This window comes from Microtus oregoni, unplaced genomic scaffold (assembly GCF_018167655.1).
Source record: "Microtus oregoni isolate MIOR12 unplaced genomic scaffold, Mior012 000000F_ref0000247, whole genome shotgun sequence".
In the NCBI taxonomy this organism is placed as follows: domain Eukaryota; kingdom Metazoa; phylum Chordata; class Mammalia; order Rodentia; family Cricetidae; genus Microtus; species Microtus oregoni.
In genome coordinates, this window is record NW_024543059.1 from 66,682,741 (window position 1) to 66,701,430 (window position 18,690).

Consider the following 18,690-nt stretch of genomic DNA (forward strand, 5'->3'; position numbering starts at 1 on the left):
AGAAGAGGGCACCAGATCTCATTCCAGATGGTTGTGAGCCACCATGTGGTTGCTGGGAATTGAACTCAGGACCTTTGGAAGAGCAGGCAATGCTCTTAACCTCTGAGCCATCTCTCCAGCTCCCTACAAATAAGATTCTTCAACTTTAATCAGTCTGTCTTATCTTAAAACTCAACGTACTATCAAAGTATGTCATTTATAGAAGAATGGATAACCTTTGCAATGAAACTTTTAGATTTTTATTAGGACTGTTTTTACATGACATACTTCATAAAGATGTCCTGTGTGGATTTCAGTAGATGCTATCTTATAGTTCTTTTAAGCTCTAGAAAACATGGATGAAAAAGAGCCATGCTGTAAATATGATAGAGAAAAATAACATGAGCAAAAGTAGACACCTTGAGGCTGATTAGAGAACTTACTAAGTATGTGTTGAGTATTTCCCACAGTGATGATGAGAGCATGAGTCCCACTGTTTTTAAATAGGTCCAATAGTGCATTCTAGGTAAGGAGAATTATTTAAAAACGATACATAAGTATACAAAAGTTTAATATGCCCCTGGAAGGCAGATAAAGTAAATAGATATATAATTTCAGCTGAGTCATTTACTAAATTGCCCTTTAATATATCTGATTTCAATTGTTTCATGAATTAAATAGGATTTATAATTAGTTGTAGTGGGACATAACCTTTGCGCTCAGCACTTCTGAGGTAGAGGCAAGAATATCTGTGAGTTCAAGGCCAGCCTGGTCTACAAAGCAAGTTCCAGGAGAGCCAGGACTACACAGGGAGGCACTGTCTCACCTTCCATCTCCAAATAAGGTTTATCTATGAATTAGAACATATATTATAAACTATTATGCAAAGCAAATAAATACTGTTATAATTATTGCTAAGCAATAATGCAACCTAATATAGAATACGTATTGACATATGCTGTATATTTATAATAAAGATATAAATGACAGGAAGCTTACAAAGAAAGGCAAAGGAAAACCCTGTAGAAAGCAGGAATACACTTGATGTGTGAGCGTTAATTAAACATGAGCCTCTTGGCAGCCACAGGGAACAAAAATTTGGCTCATATGATTCTTACACTAAAGAGGAATGTTATAATTTTGAAACAGACCTTTGAGTCAAATTGCTAGCAGGGAGTTACTAGGTTAATCCCATGTGCACTTAGTAAGCACATGTAAAAATGCTGGCTGGTGTTAGTCTGGTTCCTGATGATGGTTCTGCAGAGTCTGCTCATGTGCTCCATCTAATGACTCTATGTCACCTTTGACAGAGTCCAGGAAATAATACTGTGTGCTTAGTGTGATCAGTTTTATTTGAGAAACATAGCCCAGATATGTTGAGTTTTGGTGGTTACCTCAATTATGTAACTTAAAACTTTGAATAAATTTTGACTTGTTTTCTACTGGTTTAGCTTTAAACTAAGGTACTTTGTGTGATATGTCCAGATTGAAGTCTCTAGGTAGAAAAAAACAAGTTTGTCTTTGTGTATTACATCCATTGCCTGTTTGCTAAAAAATCTAATTTGCATTAAAAATGAGTACCAAAAGCATTGTAATAATTTTATCACACAAATCTACACAGAGATAATGACGTAGATCTGTGTGTGTACACACTACATTAAATGTAATAAAGTCTGAATGTAGAATCCTTAGATTTTCACCAGTGTTGATTTCATGATAGGAATGTTATACCTGAATCATGTGATATCCCCCTGGGACACAGGAAGAAGTGTTCTACAAGAACATGCTGTGGTTTGGGGGCATTGGAGGGATTGGAATGATTGTTTTTCATTTGTGTGAGTGTGTACATACGTGCATGTGTGTGTACCCATTCCTGTGTGTGTGTGTGTGTGTGTGTGTGTGTATACCCATTCCTGTGTGTGTGTGTCTGTACCCATTCCTGTGTGTGTGTGTGTCTGTATCTCTGGTAGCTTCCTGTGAGTCTCTACATACTTATATAAAAAGCTTAAAACTGCCCCATGTCCAGGAGGTATGCATACTCTCCTGTTCTTCTATGACCGATATTCTTGTTTCTTGGAATGGAAGCTAGTGTTCTCTCTCTCTCTCTCTCTCTCTCTCTCTCTCTCTCTCTCTCTCTCTCCTCCACCCCCGTTATTTTAAGGTATAACCAGAATTAAACAAAACAAACCCTCAGTGTATCTGCAGCTGATTTTTCCCTTTCACAGCATCATGCAACGTGGATGTGGAAGAGGATGTGGGATGGGTTTAGGGAGCTGTTTCTCAGGCCAGCTGTTATGCGGCAGATAAATTTCAATGTGAAGGGAGAGACTAGGGCATTGAACATTTGGTCCGTTCCTGATTAGGATTGTACCAGGTTTAAATAGTATTAAATATTTCAGTAACTGTTTTGTTACACTCTGAAATTCCTGGTCATTAAAATGGTGAGAAACACAAGCTGAGAAAATTTTTACTGTTAATAGACATATCAGAATAAACAAGGTGTTTGTCCATGCTTGATTAAACTCCAGGTAGCACTGTTATAAAAAGCAGCATGTTAGCAAAGACGTGAAGTAAGATGTTTTTGAGCAAGTGTTTGTAGTTTCACAGATGTGACAGCGGGACTGACCTGGTGAAAGTTCTGCCTATGACAAAAGTCGATGATTGGGGTGGGGGAAGCCAATATGAAACCACGTATGTTCTTCGCTCTTGCTGTTTTTGAGCCTTGGATGCCAGGTTGCTTTCTTGTGCCAGAGTGAAAATGTCTGATGGTTATTAGCTTGGCTTCTCCTGATTATTTAGCTTTAGGTGATGTAGGGAAGTCACTTTCTAAAGCTCTAGGAAAAGGAGTTTGTGTTTTCGCTCTTTTTACCACTTTCATTTTACCTGCTAAAGCTGAAGTCTCAACTTAAATACAGATTTCCCACTCTGCTTGTTGAAAACCAATTAATACATACTGTCCTCTGTTGTTTTAAATAATGTTATTTTGTAAGTCATCTGTTTATGTGAAGAATTTTTTTTAGAAAGAATTATTAAATAGTTGTAACTAATATGAAGCTTGCAGTGTTCAGAGTGAGTATTAATCCCAGTAGGCACAGCTTTGATGTACCCACCGGAAGCCCTGCTGTGACCTCATTTTAAACTGCATCTGCGGTACCAGAGCTTAAGAACACGAGTGTTTACCTCTTTTCTTCTTGTCCTGATCTGGTATTATATGCATAAATACATGAAAATTTTGATATATTCCTACATAAAGGCATCATTTTAATCTGAATATGCCACAAAATGCAAGTTTTTGCTTTTCATGTGAGTATTTAATGATCATCATGGTTTTATCCTCATGATTCATTTTTATAATTCCACTAATGGAATATTTATAACTTTTGCTTTTGTATCTAGTTTTTAATGGATGCTACCTGCACCTGGAACATGAAAAAAAAAAAAAACCTGCTTTTTGAATTTGAAAAATGATGTTAATATGTTTGGTAGTTTTTCTTTATTTGAAAGCTTAAACAGAAATTTGAGCATGCCTTTCGACACTAAAAATTCAGTGTTTGGCAATTTTCTTCCCTAGTAGAATTCATAAATATCTTTGACATGTCTTTAAAAACAATATAGGTATGTCTATTATTGACTCAGGAAAATATAGTTTCCTTTGTACTTGGTGAAATTAAATAGTAGTATATGTTGTAAGAGGGGTAGAAAAAAAAATCCTTCATAAGCATGTAGTTCACAACGGCAGAGTCTGTGGTTCACAGAACTGACACCTCTCTGAGTGATTCAGCTCATTGACTGCTGGTGTCTTCAAGTCTGAAAGACCCATTTTTTTTAACAACACTATGTGTTCTCCCTTCTTCTTTTGAGGATATTAATCACATAATAAAGATTATACTTGAAAAAATTATGGGTTGAGAAAATACATTTATACTGTGGAAGTATGAAATCTAGAATTTGGTTAGGGAGGATGAGATAGGTTGTCTCTATAAGGTAGCCCAGGCTGGCTTCAAGCCCGACATCTTCCTGCCTCAGCCCCCTCCACACTGGGGCTACAGATGCGCTGCCACCGCAGACTGGACTTCCTCTGTGGGAGGATGCTTCTTTGTCATTTATAGGACATTCATCTCAAGTCCAGCTGAGGGTTAGGCACTCCTCACAATCATTAGAATCACAGCACCAAAGGTAGGACACTAAACTAAAGAAGACAGAACCTGTTGAAACTTCCTGTTTTTCCTCAGCCTTCTATAAACAGAGAAAAATTAATCTCCACTGAGTCAGATTGAAATCAGAAGCACCGTCATCACCAAAGACACATGTATAGAGTGGCCTCTGGGTGGAGCTGTGTCTCCCGGAGGGTGGAGCACCGGTTTGCCCATGCTGAAAGGGCAGAACTTGCTTTCTTCCTCTGGGCTTTCTTGTTACTCCTGCTTGTTCTCACTTTTTCTCTGCTGAGAATCATGAGTTCTATGGTTCTTACTGGCACACGGAGGAGGAATAGGTGTTCTCCTCAGATCTGTGTGACTATAATTTGAAGTGCTGGCTGCAAGAAGCTGAGGGTAGGAAACCATATATTTACACTCCCAGGTCTCAGTTTGTCATTGAGGGAACTCAGGCCTGAAACTCAGGCAGGAGGTTGAAACATAAACCAGAGGAATATTGCTTGTTGACTCCCTCCAGGTCCATACTTAGCTAGATTTCTCACACAGCCCAAGACGACCTGCCCAGTGAATGGAATAGTATACAGTGAGATAGGCCATCCTGCATCAGTCAGTCATGTCCACAGGCCGGTTGATCTGTGTGGGCCCTTTGAGGCTGTGTCAGGTTAACAGTTAAGACTGACCAGGACACAGATCACACACACACACACACACACACACACACACACACACACACACACGGGAATGAATACTCAAAAAGTTAAAATTACCTTCTCATTTAGCACACATTTCAGATACTTTTTAATCAGATGGGATCCATAGAATGACGTGAACCGTGAGGAACTAGTAATGGGAGTAAAGCTACCTAGGATTCCTGCTTTTAAAGTGCAGACTTCTGGAGAGATGGCTCAGCTGATGATGGCTCTTGCTGTACTTGTATGGGTTAAGGATTCAGTTGCCAGCACCCACACGGCAGCTCACAGTAGTCCAACTTCAGTTCCAGGGCATCTGGCACCCTCATTTGGCACACACAGGCAACTGGCACACACATCGTGAATGTTATAAAACACACACATATAAAAAATAAATAAATCTTTATAATTTTATATGTCAGCTTACTGCACCACAGACTAAACTGATATTTGGTCACTGCCCTATAGGTAGTTAGGAGTTGGTGCATAGAGTAGCCCCTTCCCCTTATTCATTCATGCTATTGAAGCCCCCATAGAAAAACAAAAACACTGACCCTCCCAGGAAAGTGAGGGGATACCTCCCACAGAATATACTGCTTAGAAGTTGGTTTTTCAGAACTTACTTATTCCTAATATTTTATTTGAAGCATCCAAACATTTATATAATACATATTGATGATATCCTCCCATAAAACAAAGTAGATCAATCTTTTTAAAAATAGAGATTTTTGACATGGTCTAACTAATCCCTGCCAAATATTGCAGATACAGAGACTGAATCTTGAGAGTTCAGTGTTCAGGATCAGCAACTCCATTAGTGATAACATTGACTTAACAACCATGTCTCTGGTCCACTGTCTCTGTAACTACTGTATTTGTAGAAGTTGTTATGGACATATAAATACTGTCATTAAATAAGTACACCTAAGCCTCTGCCTGAACCCTCCAAATGAGAATATAAGAATATGTATGTCCTGAAAATTTTTCTAAAAGTTAATCTTAAAAGAGCATTTGTTCAAACTGTTATAAATTAAAAAAATAAATACTACGCAATTGAATGAAGATGAAGAAAAATCGTATGAGGAAGGAAAACATATTTTTAAAAAGCTTCCTTTAAAACTATGTATATAGGCATGCTTACTTAGCTTTATTTGATCCTTTGTCCTTGACATTTTCTCAGTATAGAAGTATGTGTAAACATTATTTGCTTTATTGAGGAAACAAAGGATGTTTTGACTTAATAAAATTCTTAGTAATAATTAAAGTAGTTTAGATAAAAATTTGATGGTTTAACTGTTACTAGTAGAGTAAAAAAAAAGTAGGTATACCTCTCAAATTTTTAGATGGATAACTATGACTATATACTATTTCTTCTGCCCCAAAAAGGGTATAGATGATGAAAACTGGAATTATATCACCCTTATAATTGCCCTGGGTATTGTCTTCCTTTCCTAGGATGAAGAGTAAGAATGAAGGCATTTGTACAGCTTATATATATTATAACTGAATAATACTTCAGTCTTGGTCAGCCTTAATGAATACTGTTTATCCCCCTTTCAGTTTGCCCCCCAAGTTATTGGCGTGACAGAAGTGAGGATTGTTCATTTTATTTCTGACAACTGTTTTTTCTCATATTTAAAGTGAAATGAAATTGAGCTGGACACAGCAATATCTTCTAACATGCCAGTAAGAAATGAAAAGATAGTTTGATCTGGACGGGTTAAGAAACATCATTGAGGGAGGCAGGTAGACTAACTAACCCTCACTCAGCTCCTGCAAATCCAGTTCCCCAGGCTCATCCCCAACACTGCAGCATACCTGCAGTGGTCTTCCTTCCCTACCCCCAGCCAACTTCCTTGACCCCACATACTGTTTTATCCCAGCCCTAAATATCAGCAGCCACTCCCTAGGAACCCACAGGTCACTCTGACCAAGGAAGCAAGTTAGCTAACTGCAGATCTTCACCTCTTCTTATTCCTCAATTCCAGTTCCCATTCGAATCCCAGCTCTGTAGGAGACCTTCTGCTGTGGCCCTTTCTCAGTCTCTGTCCCCACTCCCAGGGGACTAAGCAGATCCTGGTGAAATACCTTCTTTTCTTATTCCTGTGGACCCCTGCAGTCCCCTTCCTCCTAGCTCATCCCCATTCCTAAGTGTCACCACCCAATACCTAGAACCACATTTTACCTGGAGTCCCCAGTGGACACACCTATCAGGACCCCAGAAGAATCCCTACCAAGCACCTTATAACCACCCCCCCCCCCTAAGAACCAGAGAGGGCAACGAAAACCAAAGAAAAAGAACACACACCCCAACAAAGATAAGACCAAATAGCTTGTTGCCAAGACTGTAGGTGCTATCCGCAAACTGACAGAGAGGCCTCATTACTGAAGACAGCACTTCAACATCATCTCACTGAAAATGTAGCAGTCAACTTAGTGCCTACTTAGAGCCTTCACCCTGTGTTCCGGCGTCTTTGGTACAGGAAGGTATTCTGCTAGGTAATATTTAAAAAAAAAAAAAAAAAGCAAATACCAATCCAGCCACAAGCTGTTTGTGTCCTGCCTGGAAGGTATCCTAGCTCAATGATGGTACAAAGCTTGTAGAAGTGACCAACCATGTCTGACTTGACTTGAGACCCACTCCTCCAGATGGAACTCAGATGTTGGGTGATAAGAATTTGAGACTAGATAGTCCAGGGACCTAGGATAACACTTAACATTACTGTTCTAAACACAAAAAGCTGTAGCAATAAAATGACTCCTCATGACATTCTGCTGTACTCACAGATCAGTGCCTTGCCAGCCGTCATCAGAGAAGCACATTCAGAGACCCACAACCGGGCATAACGAGGAGGGTAGGAGAACTTGGAACACTCCACCCTAACTGGCATGTCTCCATCAAATCCCTCCCATTGGGGCTCAGGGAACCCCGTGAGAGAAGAGAAAGAAAGGGTATAAGCCAGAGGGTACAGAGGACACCATGTTAGCAAGACTGTCTAGTTCATATGAACTCGCAGTGACGGAGGCACTATTACTCACAGGTCCTCTGCGTGTATATTAATGGCTCCAGTTCAGTGTTTCCTTCTACAGGATTCCTGAGAGTGCAAACGAGCCGTCTGATGCTTGTGCCTTCTCTTTGTCCTGTCCATTCCAGTTAGTTTTAGTTTTATTATATGGTGTTTCTTTTTATTATTGTCATCCCTTAAAAGCCTGCTTGTTTTCTCAGGAGAGTCAATAAGGGCGTTGATCCGGATGGGTGGGAAGACTGAGAGGATGTGGGAAAAGTAGAGGGAGAGAAAACCAGAATCATGATATATATTATATGAGAAAAAAATAGATTTTCACTAAAAGGAGGGATAAAAAGAAATATATCCATATAATTTCATCTTATTTAGGTCCAATACTATATAATTCTTTGCAATAAGGAAAAGAATTTGTTTTCTGATTGACATGTATTTCTTAAATTCATAAGTAAGTGAAAATCATTACTGTTTTTTCAGAAACTTGCTTCTGATGTTAAAATTGATTGACAACGAACCCTCTAGATAAAAAAGATGAATTTTAGAGTGAGGCCATCCATTTGCATCATTCTTGCACAGTGGCCCTATTGTCTTTTCATTTCTGAGTTATAAAACGCTTCCTCCATAGTTATTTGTAATATCTTCATTCTAAACTCTTATTTTTTTTAGCCCTGGACTTTAAACTCATATTATAATTTGTACCATTGGGCTATTTGTAAAGTAATTATGTAATGTATACTACATTTGCAGTGTGATGGGGCTGGAACTTTTTAAAAGATTTGGATAGCTTGGGAATAAATCAGGTGAGCGTTTGGATGCATTTACTTCATACATGGACCTGTAATTCTCCTTGTCTGCAGTGCCTAGGATCTCTTCACTTTATTCTTTAAAAATGTTCTAATGTGCAGTAAGTGTATACTGTACTTGTAAATAAACATGAAGTTTGGTTATTTCAGGAGTAAACTGTTAGAGTATCTCATCTCTCTTCCCTGTCTCTCCTTCATGCTTGTTCCTTTGCTTCCCAGCATCCCTGGAAGGCCCTAGAAGATGCTGATCGGATGCTGTTACTGTGCTTTAGACTTTCAGAATTCTGAGCCAAAAGCAACCTCTTATCATTATACATTGCCCAATCTCAGATAATCTGTGACAATACTAAAACAAACACAGATGACTCTTGCACTCCTCAGACTCAGAAGAAGCCAGACATAAAGGCATATATAACATAGGAATTCATTTCTAGAAAAGGCCAACTAATCAGTCCTGACAGAAAACTGGTTCCTAGGACCAGAGCCCAAAGGAGAGACGGCCTGCCAACAGACATAAGCAATCTCTGTAGCTTTGGAACCTGTCCTGGAACTAACTCTTGTAGGACAGGCTGGCCTTGAACACACAGATCCACCTGGCTCTGCTTCCTGAGTGCTGGGATTAAAGGCCTGCACTAACCACCTCCAGGCATGTAATGGTTTCTTGATTATATACAAATATCAAACTTACCAGTTTAAATCCTATTGCAGCCTTTATTTCGTTTACTAACTACTATGTCTGCTTCAAACTGACAGCCAAGCCTTTTCGAACTTTTGTTTATGTCCAGTGTACTTGATCAGGGCTAGGCAGTGAGCGCCTCTTCTGTATTTGTACACCTGTCTGTGTCTCCTAAGTTCTGTCAGTTTTTACTATATATATTTTGAAGCTTTGGGGTTTTTTCAGTTATTAGATGCTTATCTATTTTGGATTAATCCTTATTATGTCCCTTTTTTAATTGTGATCATAATTCCTGTTTTAATATGTGATATTTCGGACAGTATAGAGATTAATTTTCATTTGTTTAATGCTTGTATGGTACATCTTTACCTGCCCTTTAAATACTGTTCAGTCTTCTGCTTCAAGTAGGTGACTGTAGAGAGCTTGCTTCTGTTTTGTGTCCAATCTGACTAGCTGTCTTTTAAGCGAAAGGCTTATTCTTGAAACTGTCCTCTTCCCAGCTGCTTCCTGACACCCGAGCTGTTCTTTGTTTCCTTACCCTCTTACTCTTGTGGTGGATAGCATTTAGTCTCTGGAAACGAACGTACTTTCTTATATACTGGATTGTTAGTATGGAATACAGGTCAAGTCTAATATAGTTAAGAACTGAACTGGCTTTCTTCTGTTCCCTTTCATCTGAAGTTCTCAACCCCATGGGTCGTGATCCCTTTGGGAGCTGAATGACCCTTTAACGGTGTGTCATATTAGATATCCTACAGATCATATAAGATATTTACATTGTGATTCATAATAGTGGCAAAATTACAATTAGGAATTAGCAGTGAATTAATTTTATGGTTGGGTCACCACACACGAGAGCCATAACATTAGGAAGATTGAGAACCACTGCCTTCCATCAACTAAGTCCCAGTTCACACCCTCCTAATGGTGTGTTGTTGTCTCCTGGGTCTCAGAATGCCTGTGCTGGAGGACTTTCTCAAGGGTGCCTGCTTTCTCTGCAGCCATCAGCAATTGGTGATGTGCTGTGTCATAGGGATTTTCTTCACGTTCTTGCTGCTCTCCTGGTAGTAGTCAGGTCAGGTTAATATGAGTAAACTAGGTAGGGCTTAGTTTGACATCAAGCATTTATTCGGTTTTTCTGAGAAACAGCACACACAAAATTTATTTATAGTTGGTATAATTTTTCCTGACTCATCATAAAAAGTCACTCCTTGTTTTCCTTGAAAAAAGAATTTGTGAGTAATTTAGGATGATTTTGTCTTGGAAGAATTACTTTTAAAAATAAACAGAATTTGAATTATAATGATTAGTGATAAGAAAGTAAAAGGAACAAATTTGAGGGTTGGTTTCCCTTTAGGAGACACATACAACACATGTTAGGTTCTTTCTGTACATGCACTGCAGAGGTGGACACAGCAGGAGAAAAAGAAGCAAGAAGCATTGTGGCTCAGTGTAACTCCTCCTGCTCCCCTCCCAGACCAGCAGACGGACCGGTGTTGAAATGCTACCTACGGCAAGCTTATCAACATATGGAGACTGTATTTTATTACTTAATAAATCATTACCTTAGTGATAACCATTTCAAATGTTCAATTCTTACTGAAATTCTGGACATTTTGTATTTTAGCTTAGAAAAAGAAATGCCTTTTGACAGTGAGGAATAGACATAGGGTTTCCAGTGTTTTCTTCAGTTCTCCAGAGACCTTGGTTTATGTGTCTTCCTTCTGTTTAAAGGAAACCATCTCATTTTCTTCTTTTACTGTTATCTATAACTGATCTGGAAATAGTTCCAATGGTTGGAAATTGCATCCCCCCATCCCATGTCTAGTAATAGTTGGTAAAAATGTAGCGATGATTGTTTTCTTCATGTCTTTCGTTTTTTCTATGAAGCAGGAAGTATTTGTGGTGTGGCTTGGGTAGCCCTGCCTCTGTCTCCCATCTCCTGAATTGTGCACACCTGCTGCTGCACCCAGCTGAATTTTCATGTAAATCATGTTATTGTGACTTGTCACTTTATGCTCTGAGCTAATTAGATGTGAATTAATACGTTGGTAACTTTGTGCTTTGTGTACATTTTAGACTGCTGTTGGATGACTTAATAATGGGAAGAGATAACTTACAGAAATGAATTTATCAATTGATGCTGAGAATCAAACAGTCCTGTCACACTGTTCCCACTAGGCTTGGTGACACATGAATGTAGTTCCAGGATCGGCAGTGCCGAGACGAGAGGGTTGTGGGTATCACAGCCTGTGCTACCTCAAAATTAACAACGAATAAAGTGCTATCATCCTTTCTAAATTAAATGGGAGAGGAAAATACTTCTCCAAAAGACACTTAATAAGAGAACATTGAATTAGCTAGCGTTCAGACTTTTCAAGTTCCATTTGGCAATATTTAATCATGATAACTTCCTTATGCCAAGAGTGAGTTAAAATAAAAGCAAAAATTATTTCTTCATTTGCCAATCACCATGTTCTTAGCTCGGAAACCAGAACCAGAGGTATTTGCATGCAGTTTCTCTATGCTTAGCTTTTACTCTGGTTGTCGGTAACGTCAGAAGTCTGTACATTTGTGCTCTGTCACCTTTGGTCTGTTGTGTGCACACACAGCGGTTACAGAGTTGGAGTCCCCCTCCCTTGCAGAGTGAATAAGGCAATGCTTTTATCATCAAGGGAACTGAATGTGTGAAAGAAACTCTGTGGAGCTAGGGAGGTAGTTGTTTCCTTTCTAAAGCAATGAGAGTGTTGTCTTGTATTCCCAACACTGGGGAGGTAGGCACAGGACATCCCTGAGGCTTGCTGGCTACCTGGCTGTGGTGGTTTGGATGAGGGGGTCCCACAGTCGTGGGCATTTGCATACTTGGTCCCAGCTGATGGAATAGTTTGGATAGGTGTAGGAGGTTAGGAAGTGTGGCCTTCCTGGAGGAAGTATGTTGCTAGGGTCAGGCTTTGAGGCTCCAAAAGCTGTGTGCTATTCCCTGTTTCTCTGTACTCTCTGTTTCTCGCTGGAGATGTGAGTTCTCAGCAGCTCCAGTCACCAGGCCTGCCTGCTGCCAGTCACGGCAAAGGACTCTCTTCCCTCTGGAAATGGAAGCACCTATAAACCCTTCCTTCTGTATAAGTTCATGGTCTTTTGTCGCAACTATGGGAAAGTCTGTAAAATTAATATAAAGAACAAAATATTTGGTAGTGAGTGCATAAAGAAAATCAGCTATCAAAAGTCTTTCTTTCCTCCTCCTCTTTATCTGTTTTCTCATCCCCTCCCGCAAGGCAGCTTGCTTTTGGTGGGAACCCTTTTGTTCCTGCTGGATTGCCTCACCCTGTCCTAGTGTGAGGGGTTTTCCTCTGTCTTAATGTACCTTGTTGTGCTGGGTTCAGTTGATGTCTCTGGGAGATCTGCTCTTTTCTGGGGAAGGATGGGGGTGGTTCATGGGGGATGGTGGGGAAAACTAGGAGGAGTGGAGGGAGGGGAAGCTGTGGTTGGGATATATTGTATAACAGAAAAATAAATAAAAAATTTTTTCTTCTTCTTTTTTTTTTTTTCGAGACAGGGTTTCTCTGTGGCTTTGGAGCCTGTCCTGGCACTAGCTCTTGTAGACCAGGCTGGTCTCGAACTCACAGAGATCCGCCTGCCTCTGCCTCAAATAAAAATTGAATTGGCCAAGGATGAACATGGATGAGCAAATATCTCTCAGTATTAAGACGCAGAGTGCTTTAGATAGAAGTCCTAGAGTGGTATAGCTGGGGCTTGAGGAACCTCTGCACCGATTTCTGTATTAGCTCTAATAGCTGTAAAGTTTGCCCTCCCACCAGCGTGAATAAGTGTTACACTTTACCCGCATCCTCACCAGCATGTGCCGTCATTTGTTTTAGGAATAGGATCTCAAGGCCAACGTTGGTTATAGAGTGAGTGCCCCGCCAGCCTGAGCTACAGTGAGACCCTGTCTCAGAATTAATTAAATGGGCTCAACATAGCTTTGTGTACCAGGAAACGAAGGCTTATTCTAATTTTTAAAAATTTCGTGGGCATTCACAATTTATATTTTGAAAGCTCACACTCAGCAACTGAAGTCAAATTCTATGAGTTTTATCAACTTTAGGCTCGGATATGCTGTATATCCATAAAAGTGAATATTTAGATTTTCAACTTTTAATTTTCTAAAACACCATCACATATATATTGACTCATTTTTGCATATTTTCTGTTACTGGAAATGACATTTGTTATTTGTTTAGACAATCTTGATCTGTGCTGCAGACTAGCTAGAACTTGCAGTCCTTCTGCCTCAACCTCCTAAATGCTAGCCTACAAGTGTGCACCATACCTGGCTAAAAAGTAAAGGGGTGTGTGTGTGTGTGTGTGTGAGAGAGAGAGAGAGAGAGAGAGAGAGAGAGAGAGAGTGTTTGTGTATGTGATGTGTTCAAGGGGAGGCCTGAGGTTGGTGTTGAGTGTCTTCCCTTACTGTTCTGTACCTTATTCACTGAGGCAGGGTCTCTCACTTGTACCCAAAGCTGACGTATATGGCTAGTGTAGGTAGCCAGCTTGTCCTAGGGAATCCTGCTTTCCTACCTTCTAAGTGCTGGAATTGCAGGTGGGCTGCTATGCCCGTCCAACATATATGTGGGCTCTGGGAATCTAAATCCAGGCTTTAAACTGCTTGGTGAGTATTTTATCCACTGAACAATCTCCCCAGCCCTGGAACTTAAATTTCTGAGAATACAACATTCTCAGCGAGTTTCTCTGACTAGTTACTTGGTAGGTATATAATTTTTTGGAGTCTTAGCTGTTTAGCATAGGGCATAGTTGTGCATCTGTATAAAAGTATAACTTATTAGGACATGGTATGAAGTTAAATACATGAAATTATTTTCATTTTATCCTCTTTCCCTCATTTTTTAATTATGAAGTTAATGTGTTGAATGTGTGTATATGACTATGCCAAAAGAAATGGTGTATTAAGTTTCATATCATCAGGCGATTGAGCATCGCATATAAATAAATATTTGGCCCTAGTCCATTGCTTTTTTTTTTAGTAGAAAACTAAAAATCTTTCCTTGAGGAGCTTCTTAGCAACCGCTCCTTTGGGAGGTGTTTCCGGTGTTTACCCTTTGGTTCTCACAGCTGAGCCATCCATTGTCACATCAAGTCACCACTTTAGCTCCTGAACTATTGAAGTGTGGTTAGAGAGGTAGCTCTAGGGTAAAATACTCTTAGATTCAGGAAATTTGTTGTAGAATATAAAATATTTCACTAATAACATCGATTGCATGTTAGAATGATAATAGTTTAGACATTTGGTTAGATAAAAGCACAATAAAACGTATTTCTTGCCTTATTTTACTCTTTACAGTGGCTTCCATATGTTGCCATCATGACTGTGTACTATGGACAGCACTGTTCTGCAGACTGTCCTTTTATAGCACGTGGTCAGGCTCTAAAAGGCACACATCCCTTTGCCTTCCTGTGTTCCACGGTTGGGAAGTCTCCGAAAGCGGTTTGCGTGTTTCAGCAGCTGAAAGGCGTTTGTGTAAGCTCACAAGTGTGTTTTCCCAGCACTTCAAAACTGAAATGTGATGGTGTAAGCTAGAAGAGAGAAGATCAGGAAAAATAGAGCGCAAATCAAGAGTGAAAATATGATAGAAAAAGCTGCAGGACCCTAGCACTGGTATTCAGTAATTGTGTATGGTAACCTAGAATTATACTAGTGTTCTAGCCACTTTCTTTGACAACAGACTTTGAAAAACACTCATAGGAGGATATATGTATTGCTTTCCAAGTGTAGTAACAAACACGGTCACCAGTTAATACTACTTAGAAGGCTGTGGACATGGCTCAGTGATAGAACTCCTGTCTCTTGTGTGTAAGGCCCCGGGTTCTCTTCCTTAGAAACCCTGTCCTGTCAGAAGAAGGTTATTTTATTCCTGCTTTTTAAAAACATCTTTACAATTTCATCGTGAAAGAGGAGATTGAGTTTTCTCGCCATCTGCGGACACTCAGAAGTTCCTTAAGCTCCCATCTTAGCCCAGTGAGGGTACTCTTTGTTTTCCTCCTAGAAAGTGGTCGTCTGTGCCCCATCCCACCCCCATGTTCATGTTTATTTGTTTTGTTTTCCTTCTGTCTGATTTTCAACAAGACATTTAATCACCCTGCTTAAGTTTATTTTCAAATTATTAAATAAGGGATAACTAACAGTATTATGTTTTGTATTTGAAATTGTAAGGTCCATTTCCTTTATTTTATTTTATTTTTAATTTAATTCTTTGTTTTACAGATGAGGGCAGAAGTGCAGTTGACCAAGCAGGTGGTGCACAGATTGTAATTGACCATTTAAGGTCCCTGTGCAGTATAACAGATCCCGCCAATGAGAAGCTCTTGACTGTCTTTTGTGGCATGCTGATGAACTATAGCAATGAGAATGGTAAACAACACTGAACACTTGCTTTATCTGTGGGGGAAGTTCAAAGATTGTTTTCTTGACTACAATATACAGCAGATATTTGAAAACTGAACAGATTCGTAAGTGATGCATAAAATTAAGAATTAACTTTACAGCGTTTGAAAATTACAAAATGACCTGAGGTACAGAATGGAACTTTGAAGGTTTGCTCATGTTAATACTTAAACCTAAAAATCAAATGGCCAGTATAGTTTAAAATTTCTTGCTCTGAACAGTTTAAAAAGAAATAGTGTTAAAGTAGGCTCACACTCATTACTTTAAGTACCAGGAGTAGTTTTCAACAAACATTGTTTTTAGATGGAAATTAATTTATTCTAGTTACACCTTGAAGTACCGCTTATTTTACCCGTGGTCACATAGATGGTGAAGACTGTGGCATCACAAAAGAATCATGCTGCATATCTCTGGCTTGGGCAAAACCACATGTCAAGTTCTGTTAGATCCTCCTAAATCCGTATCATGCCCAAAGTTAAAAATCTTAAATCAACGATTTTACATCAAAGACCACCTGTCGGATAGTGTTTGGGTCTATATTCCTCTGGTGATGTAGTATCTATAGACTACCTGTATTATAGTGTTTGGGTCTATATAGTTCCTCTGGTGATGTAGTATACAAAGACTACCTGTATTATACTATTTGGGTCTATAATTTCTTTGCTTATCTAGTATACAGGTACTGGATGCTTTAATGTCACCTAAAATTTTCATTAATAAAATCAGTAGTTGGAGATTCTGTCCAGAGGCAATCTGGTGTAAAGGGAATATAATTCCTTGGGTATATTATTGAAGGGTTAATAACCGCATTTAAGAATAAAATGTAGAGCCGGGCGATGGTGGCGCACGCCTTTAATCCCAGCACTCGGGAGGCAGAGGCAGGCGGATCTCTGTGAGTTCGAGACCAGCCTGGTCTACAGAGCGAGTTCCAGGACAGGCTCCAAAGCCACAGAGAAACCCTGTCTCGAAAAACCAAAAAAAAAAAAAAAAAAAAAAAAAGAATAAAATGTAGGAGCCGGGCGGTGGTGGAGCACGCCTTTAATCCCAGCACTGGGGAGGCAGAGGCAGGTGGATCTCTGCGAGTTTGAGGCCAGCCTGGTCTACAAGAGCTAGTTCCAGGACAGGCACCAAAAACTACTGAGAAATCCTGTCTCGAAAATCCAAAAAAGAAAAAAGAATAAAATGTATGAGGAACCTCCCCTGGAGGAGGCATGAACCAGCACAGGTACAGAGGGAGCAACCTCTAAGGGAATAGGCCTGAGCCAGTGATATATGTGGGACTGGACTCGAGCCACTAACGTCCACCAGACTAGGCCCAAGCTAGAGACCTCCATCAGAGCAGGCCTGAGCCAGCAACCTCTGCAAGAACAGACCTGAGCCAGTGACCTCCATGGGAGCAGGCCTGACCGACCTCCGGGATTGCAGAACAACCTCCAGGACTAACGAGTGACCTCTGGCTTGACTGGAGCCATGGCCCCAACTCCATTACGAGGAACAACCATCTGAGCCTTGGATCCACCAGTTCCAAGAGTGGAAGAGTGATCACCAGAGACACGACCCCAGCTACATCAATCAGAGGAAAAGATGAGTAAACACTGGAAGAACACACTCAACACCACAACAAGCAACATGACACCAACAAAAACTAGTGGCTCTAAAATAACAAGGCTTGAACACCCCAATAGAGGTGAAGCAGAAGAAAATGACCCAAAATATAGCTTTAGGAGAATGTTTGAGGCTCTTAAAGAAGGGAAGAATGAAAAATTCTCTCAAACAAAAAGCTAGAAGAAATCAACAAGTCCGTTAAAAGAAACCAAGAAAAAGCAATCAAACAGGTGAAAGAAATGATTAAAGACTTGAAAACTGAAATAGAGACAATAAAACAAACACAATCTAGGGACTTCCAGAAACAGAAAATATGGGAAAACAATCAGGAACCACAAGTGCAAGCATAAACAGCAGAATACAAGAGATGGAAGAGTCCCAAGGGCTGAAGGTAAAATAGAGGAAATAGACTCATCGGTCAAAAGAAAACGTTAAATTTAACAAAAGCTTAACACAAAATATCCAGGAAATAAAGGACACCGTGAAAAGACCAAACCTAAGAATAATAGGGATAGAATAAGGATAAGAAGTTCAACTCAAAAGCACAGAAAATATATTCAACAAAGTTATAGAAGAAAACTTTCCCAACCTAAAGAAAGATACCCCTATGAAGATATAAGAAGCTTACAGAACACAAAATAGACTGGACCAAAAAAAAAATATCCCTCACTGCATAATAATCTAAACACTAAACATACAGAATAAAGAAAGATTATTTAGAGATTCAAAGGAAAAAGGCCAAGTAACATATAAAGGTACACCTATCAGAGTTATACCTGACTTCTCAGTGGAAACAATGAAAGCCAGAGGGTCCTGGTCAAGCATGTGCAGACATTAAGAGACTACAGATGCCAGTCTAGACTACTATACCCAGAAAAATTTCCAGTCACCATAGACAGACAAAACAAGATATTCCATGACAACCAGATTTAACCAATGCCTAGCCACAAACCCAGCCCTACAACAAAGTACTAGAAGGAAAACTCCAACCCAAGGAAGTTAGCTACATCCACAAAAACAGACAATAGATGATCTCACAGCAGCAAATCACAAATAAGGAAAGACACTGACAATAACATTACCAACAATAAAAATTACAGTAACAGGAACTAGCAATCACTGGTCATTAATATCTCTTAATATAAATAGACTCAACTCACCTATAAAAAGACACTGGCTAACAGATTGGATGTGAAAACAGAATCCATCTTTCTGTTGATTTCAAGAAACACAAAGACAGACATCACCTCAGAGTAAAGGGTTGGGAAAAAATTTTCCAATCAAATGGACCTAAGAAACAAACTGGT

General features: G+C 39.6%; 1 protein-coding gene across 4 annotated transcripts in view; it reads left to right on the forward strand.

Moving 5' to 3' along the window:
• Window positions 1–18,690, forward strand: part of Rap1gds1 (Rap1 GTPase-GDP dissociation stimulator 1) — a 113,736-nt gene that overhangs the window by 57,660 nt on the left and 37,386 nt on the right. For 2 of the 4 annotated variants that reach the window (XM_041653195.1, XM_041653205.1), the window contains exon 5: window positions 15,599–15,745. The exons of the other annotated variants lie outside the window; for them this stretch is intronic. In XM_041653195.1, the coding sequence (XP_041509129.1) occupies window positions 15,599–15,745 (147 nt within the window). The remainder of the gene's footprint in view (window positions 1–15,598; window positions 15,746–18,690) is intronic. 4 annotated transcript variants of the gene reach the window in all.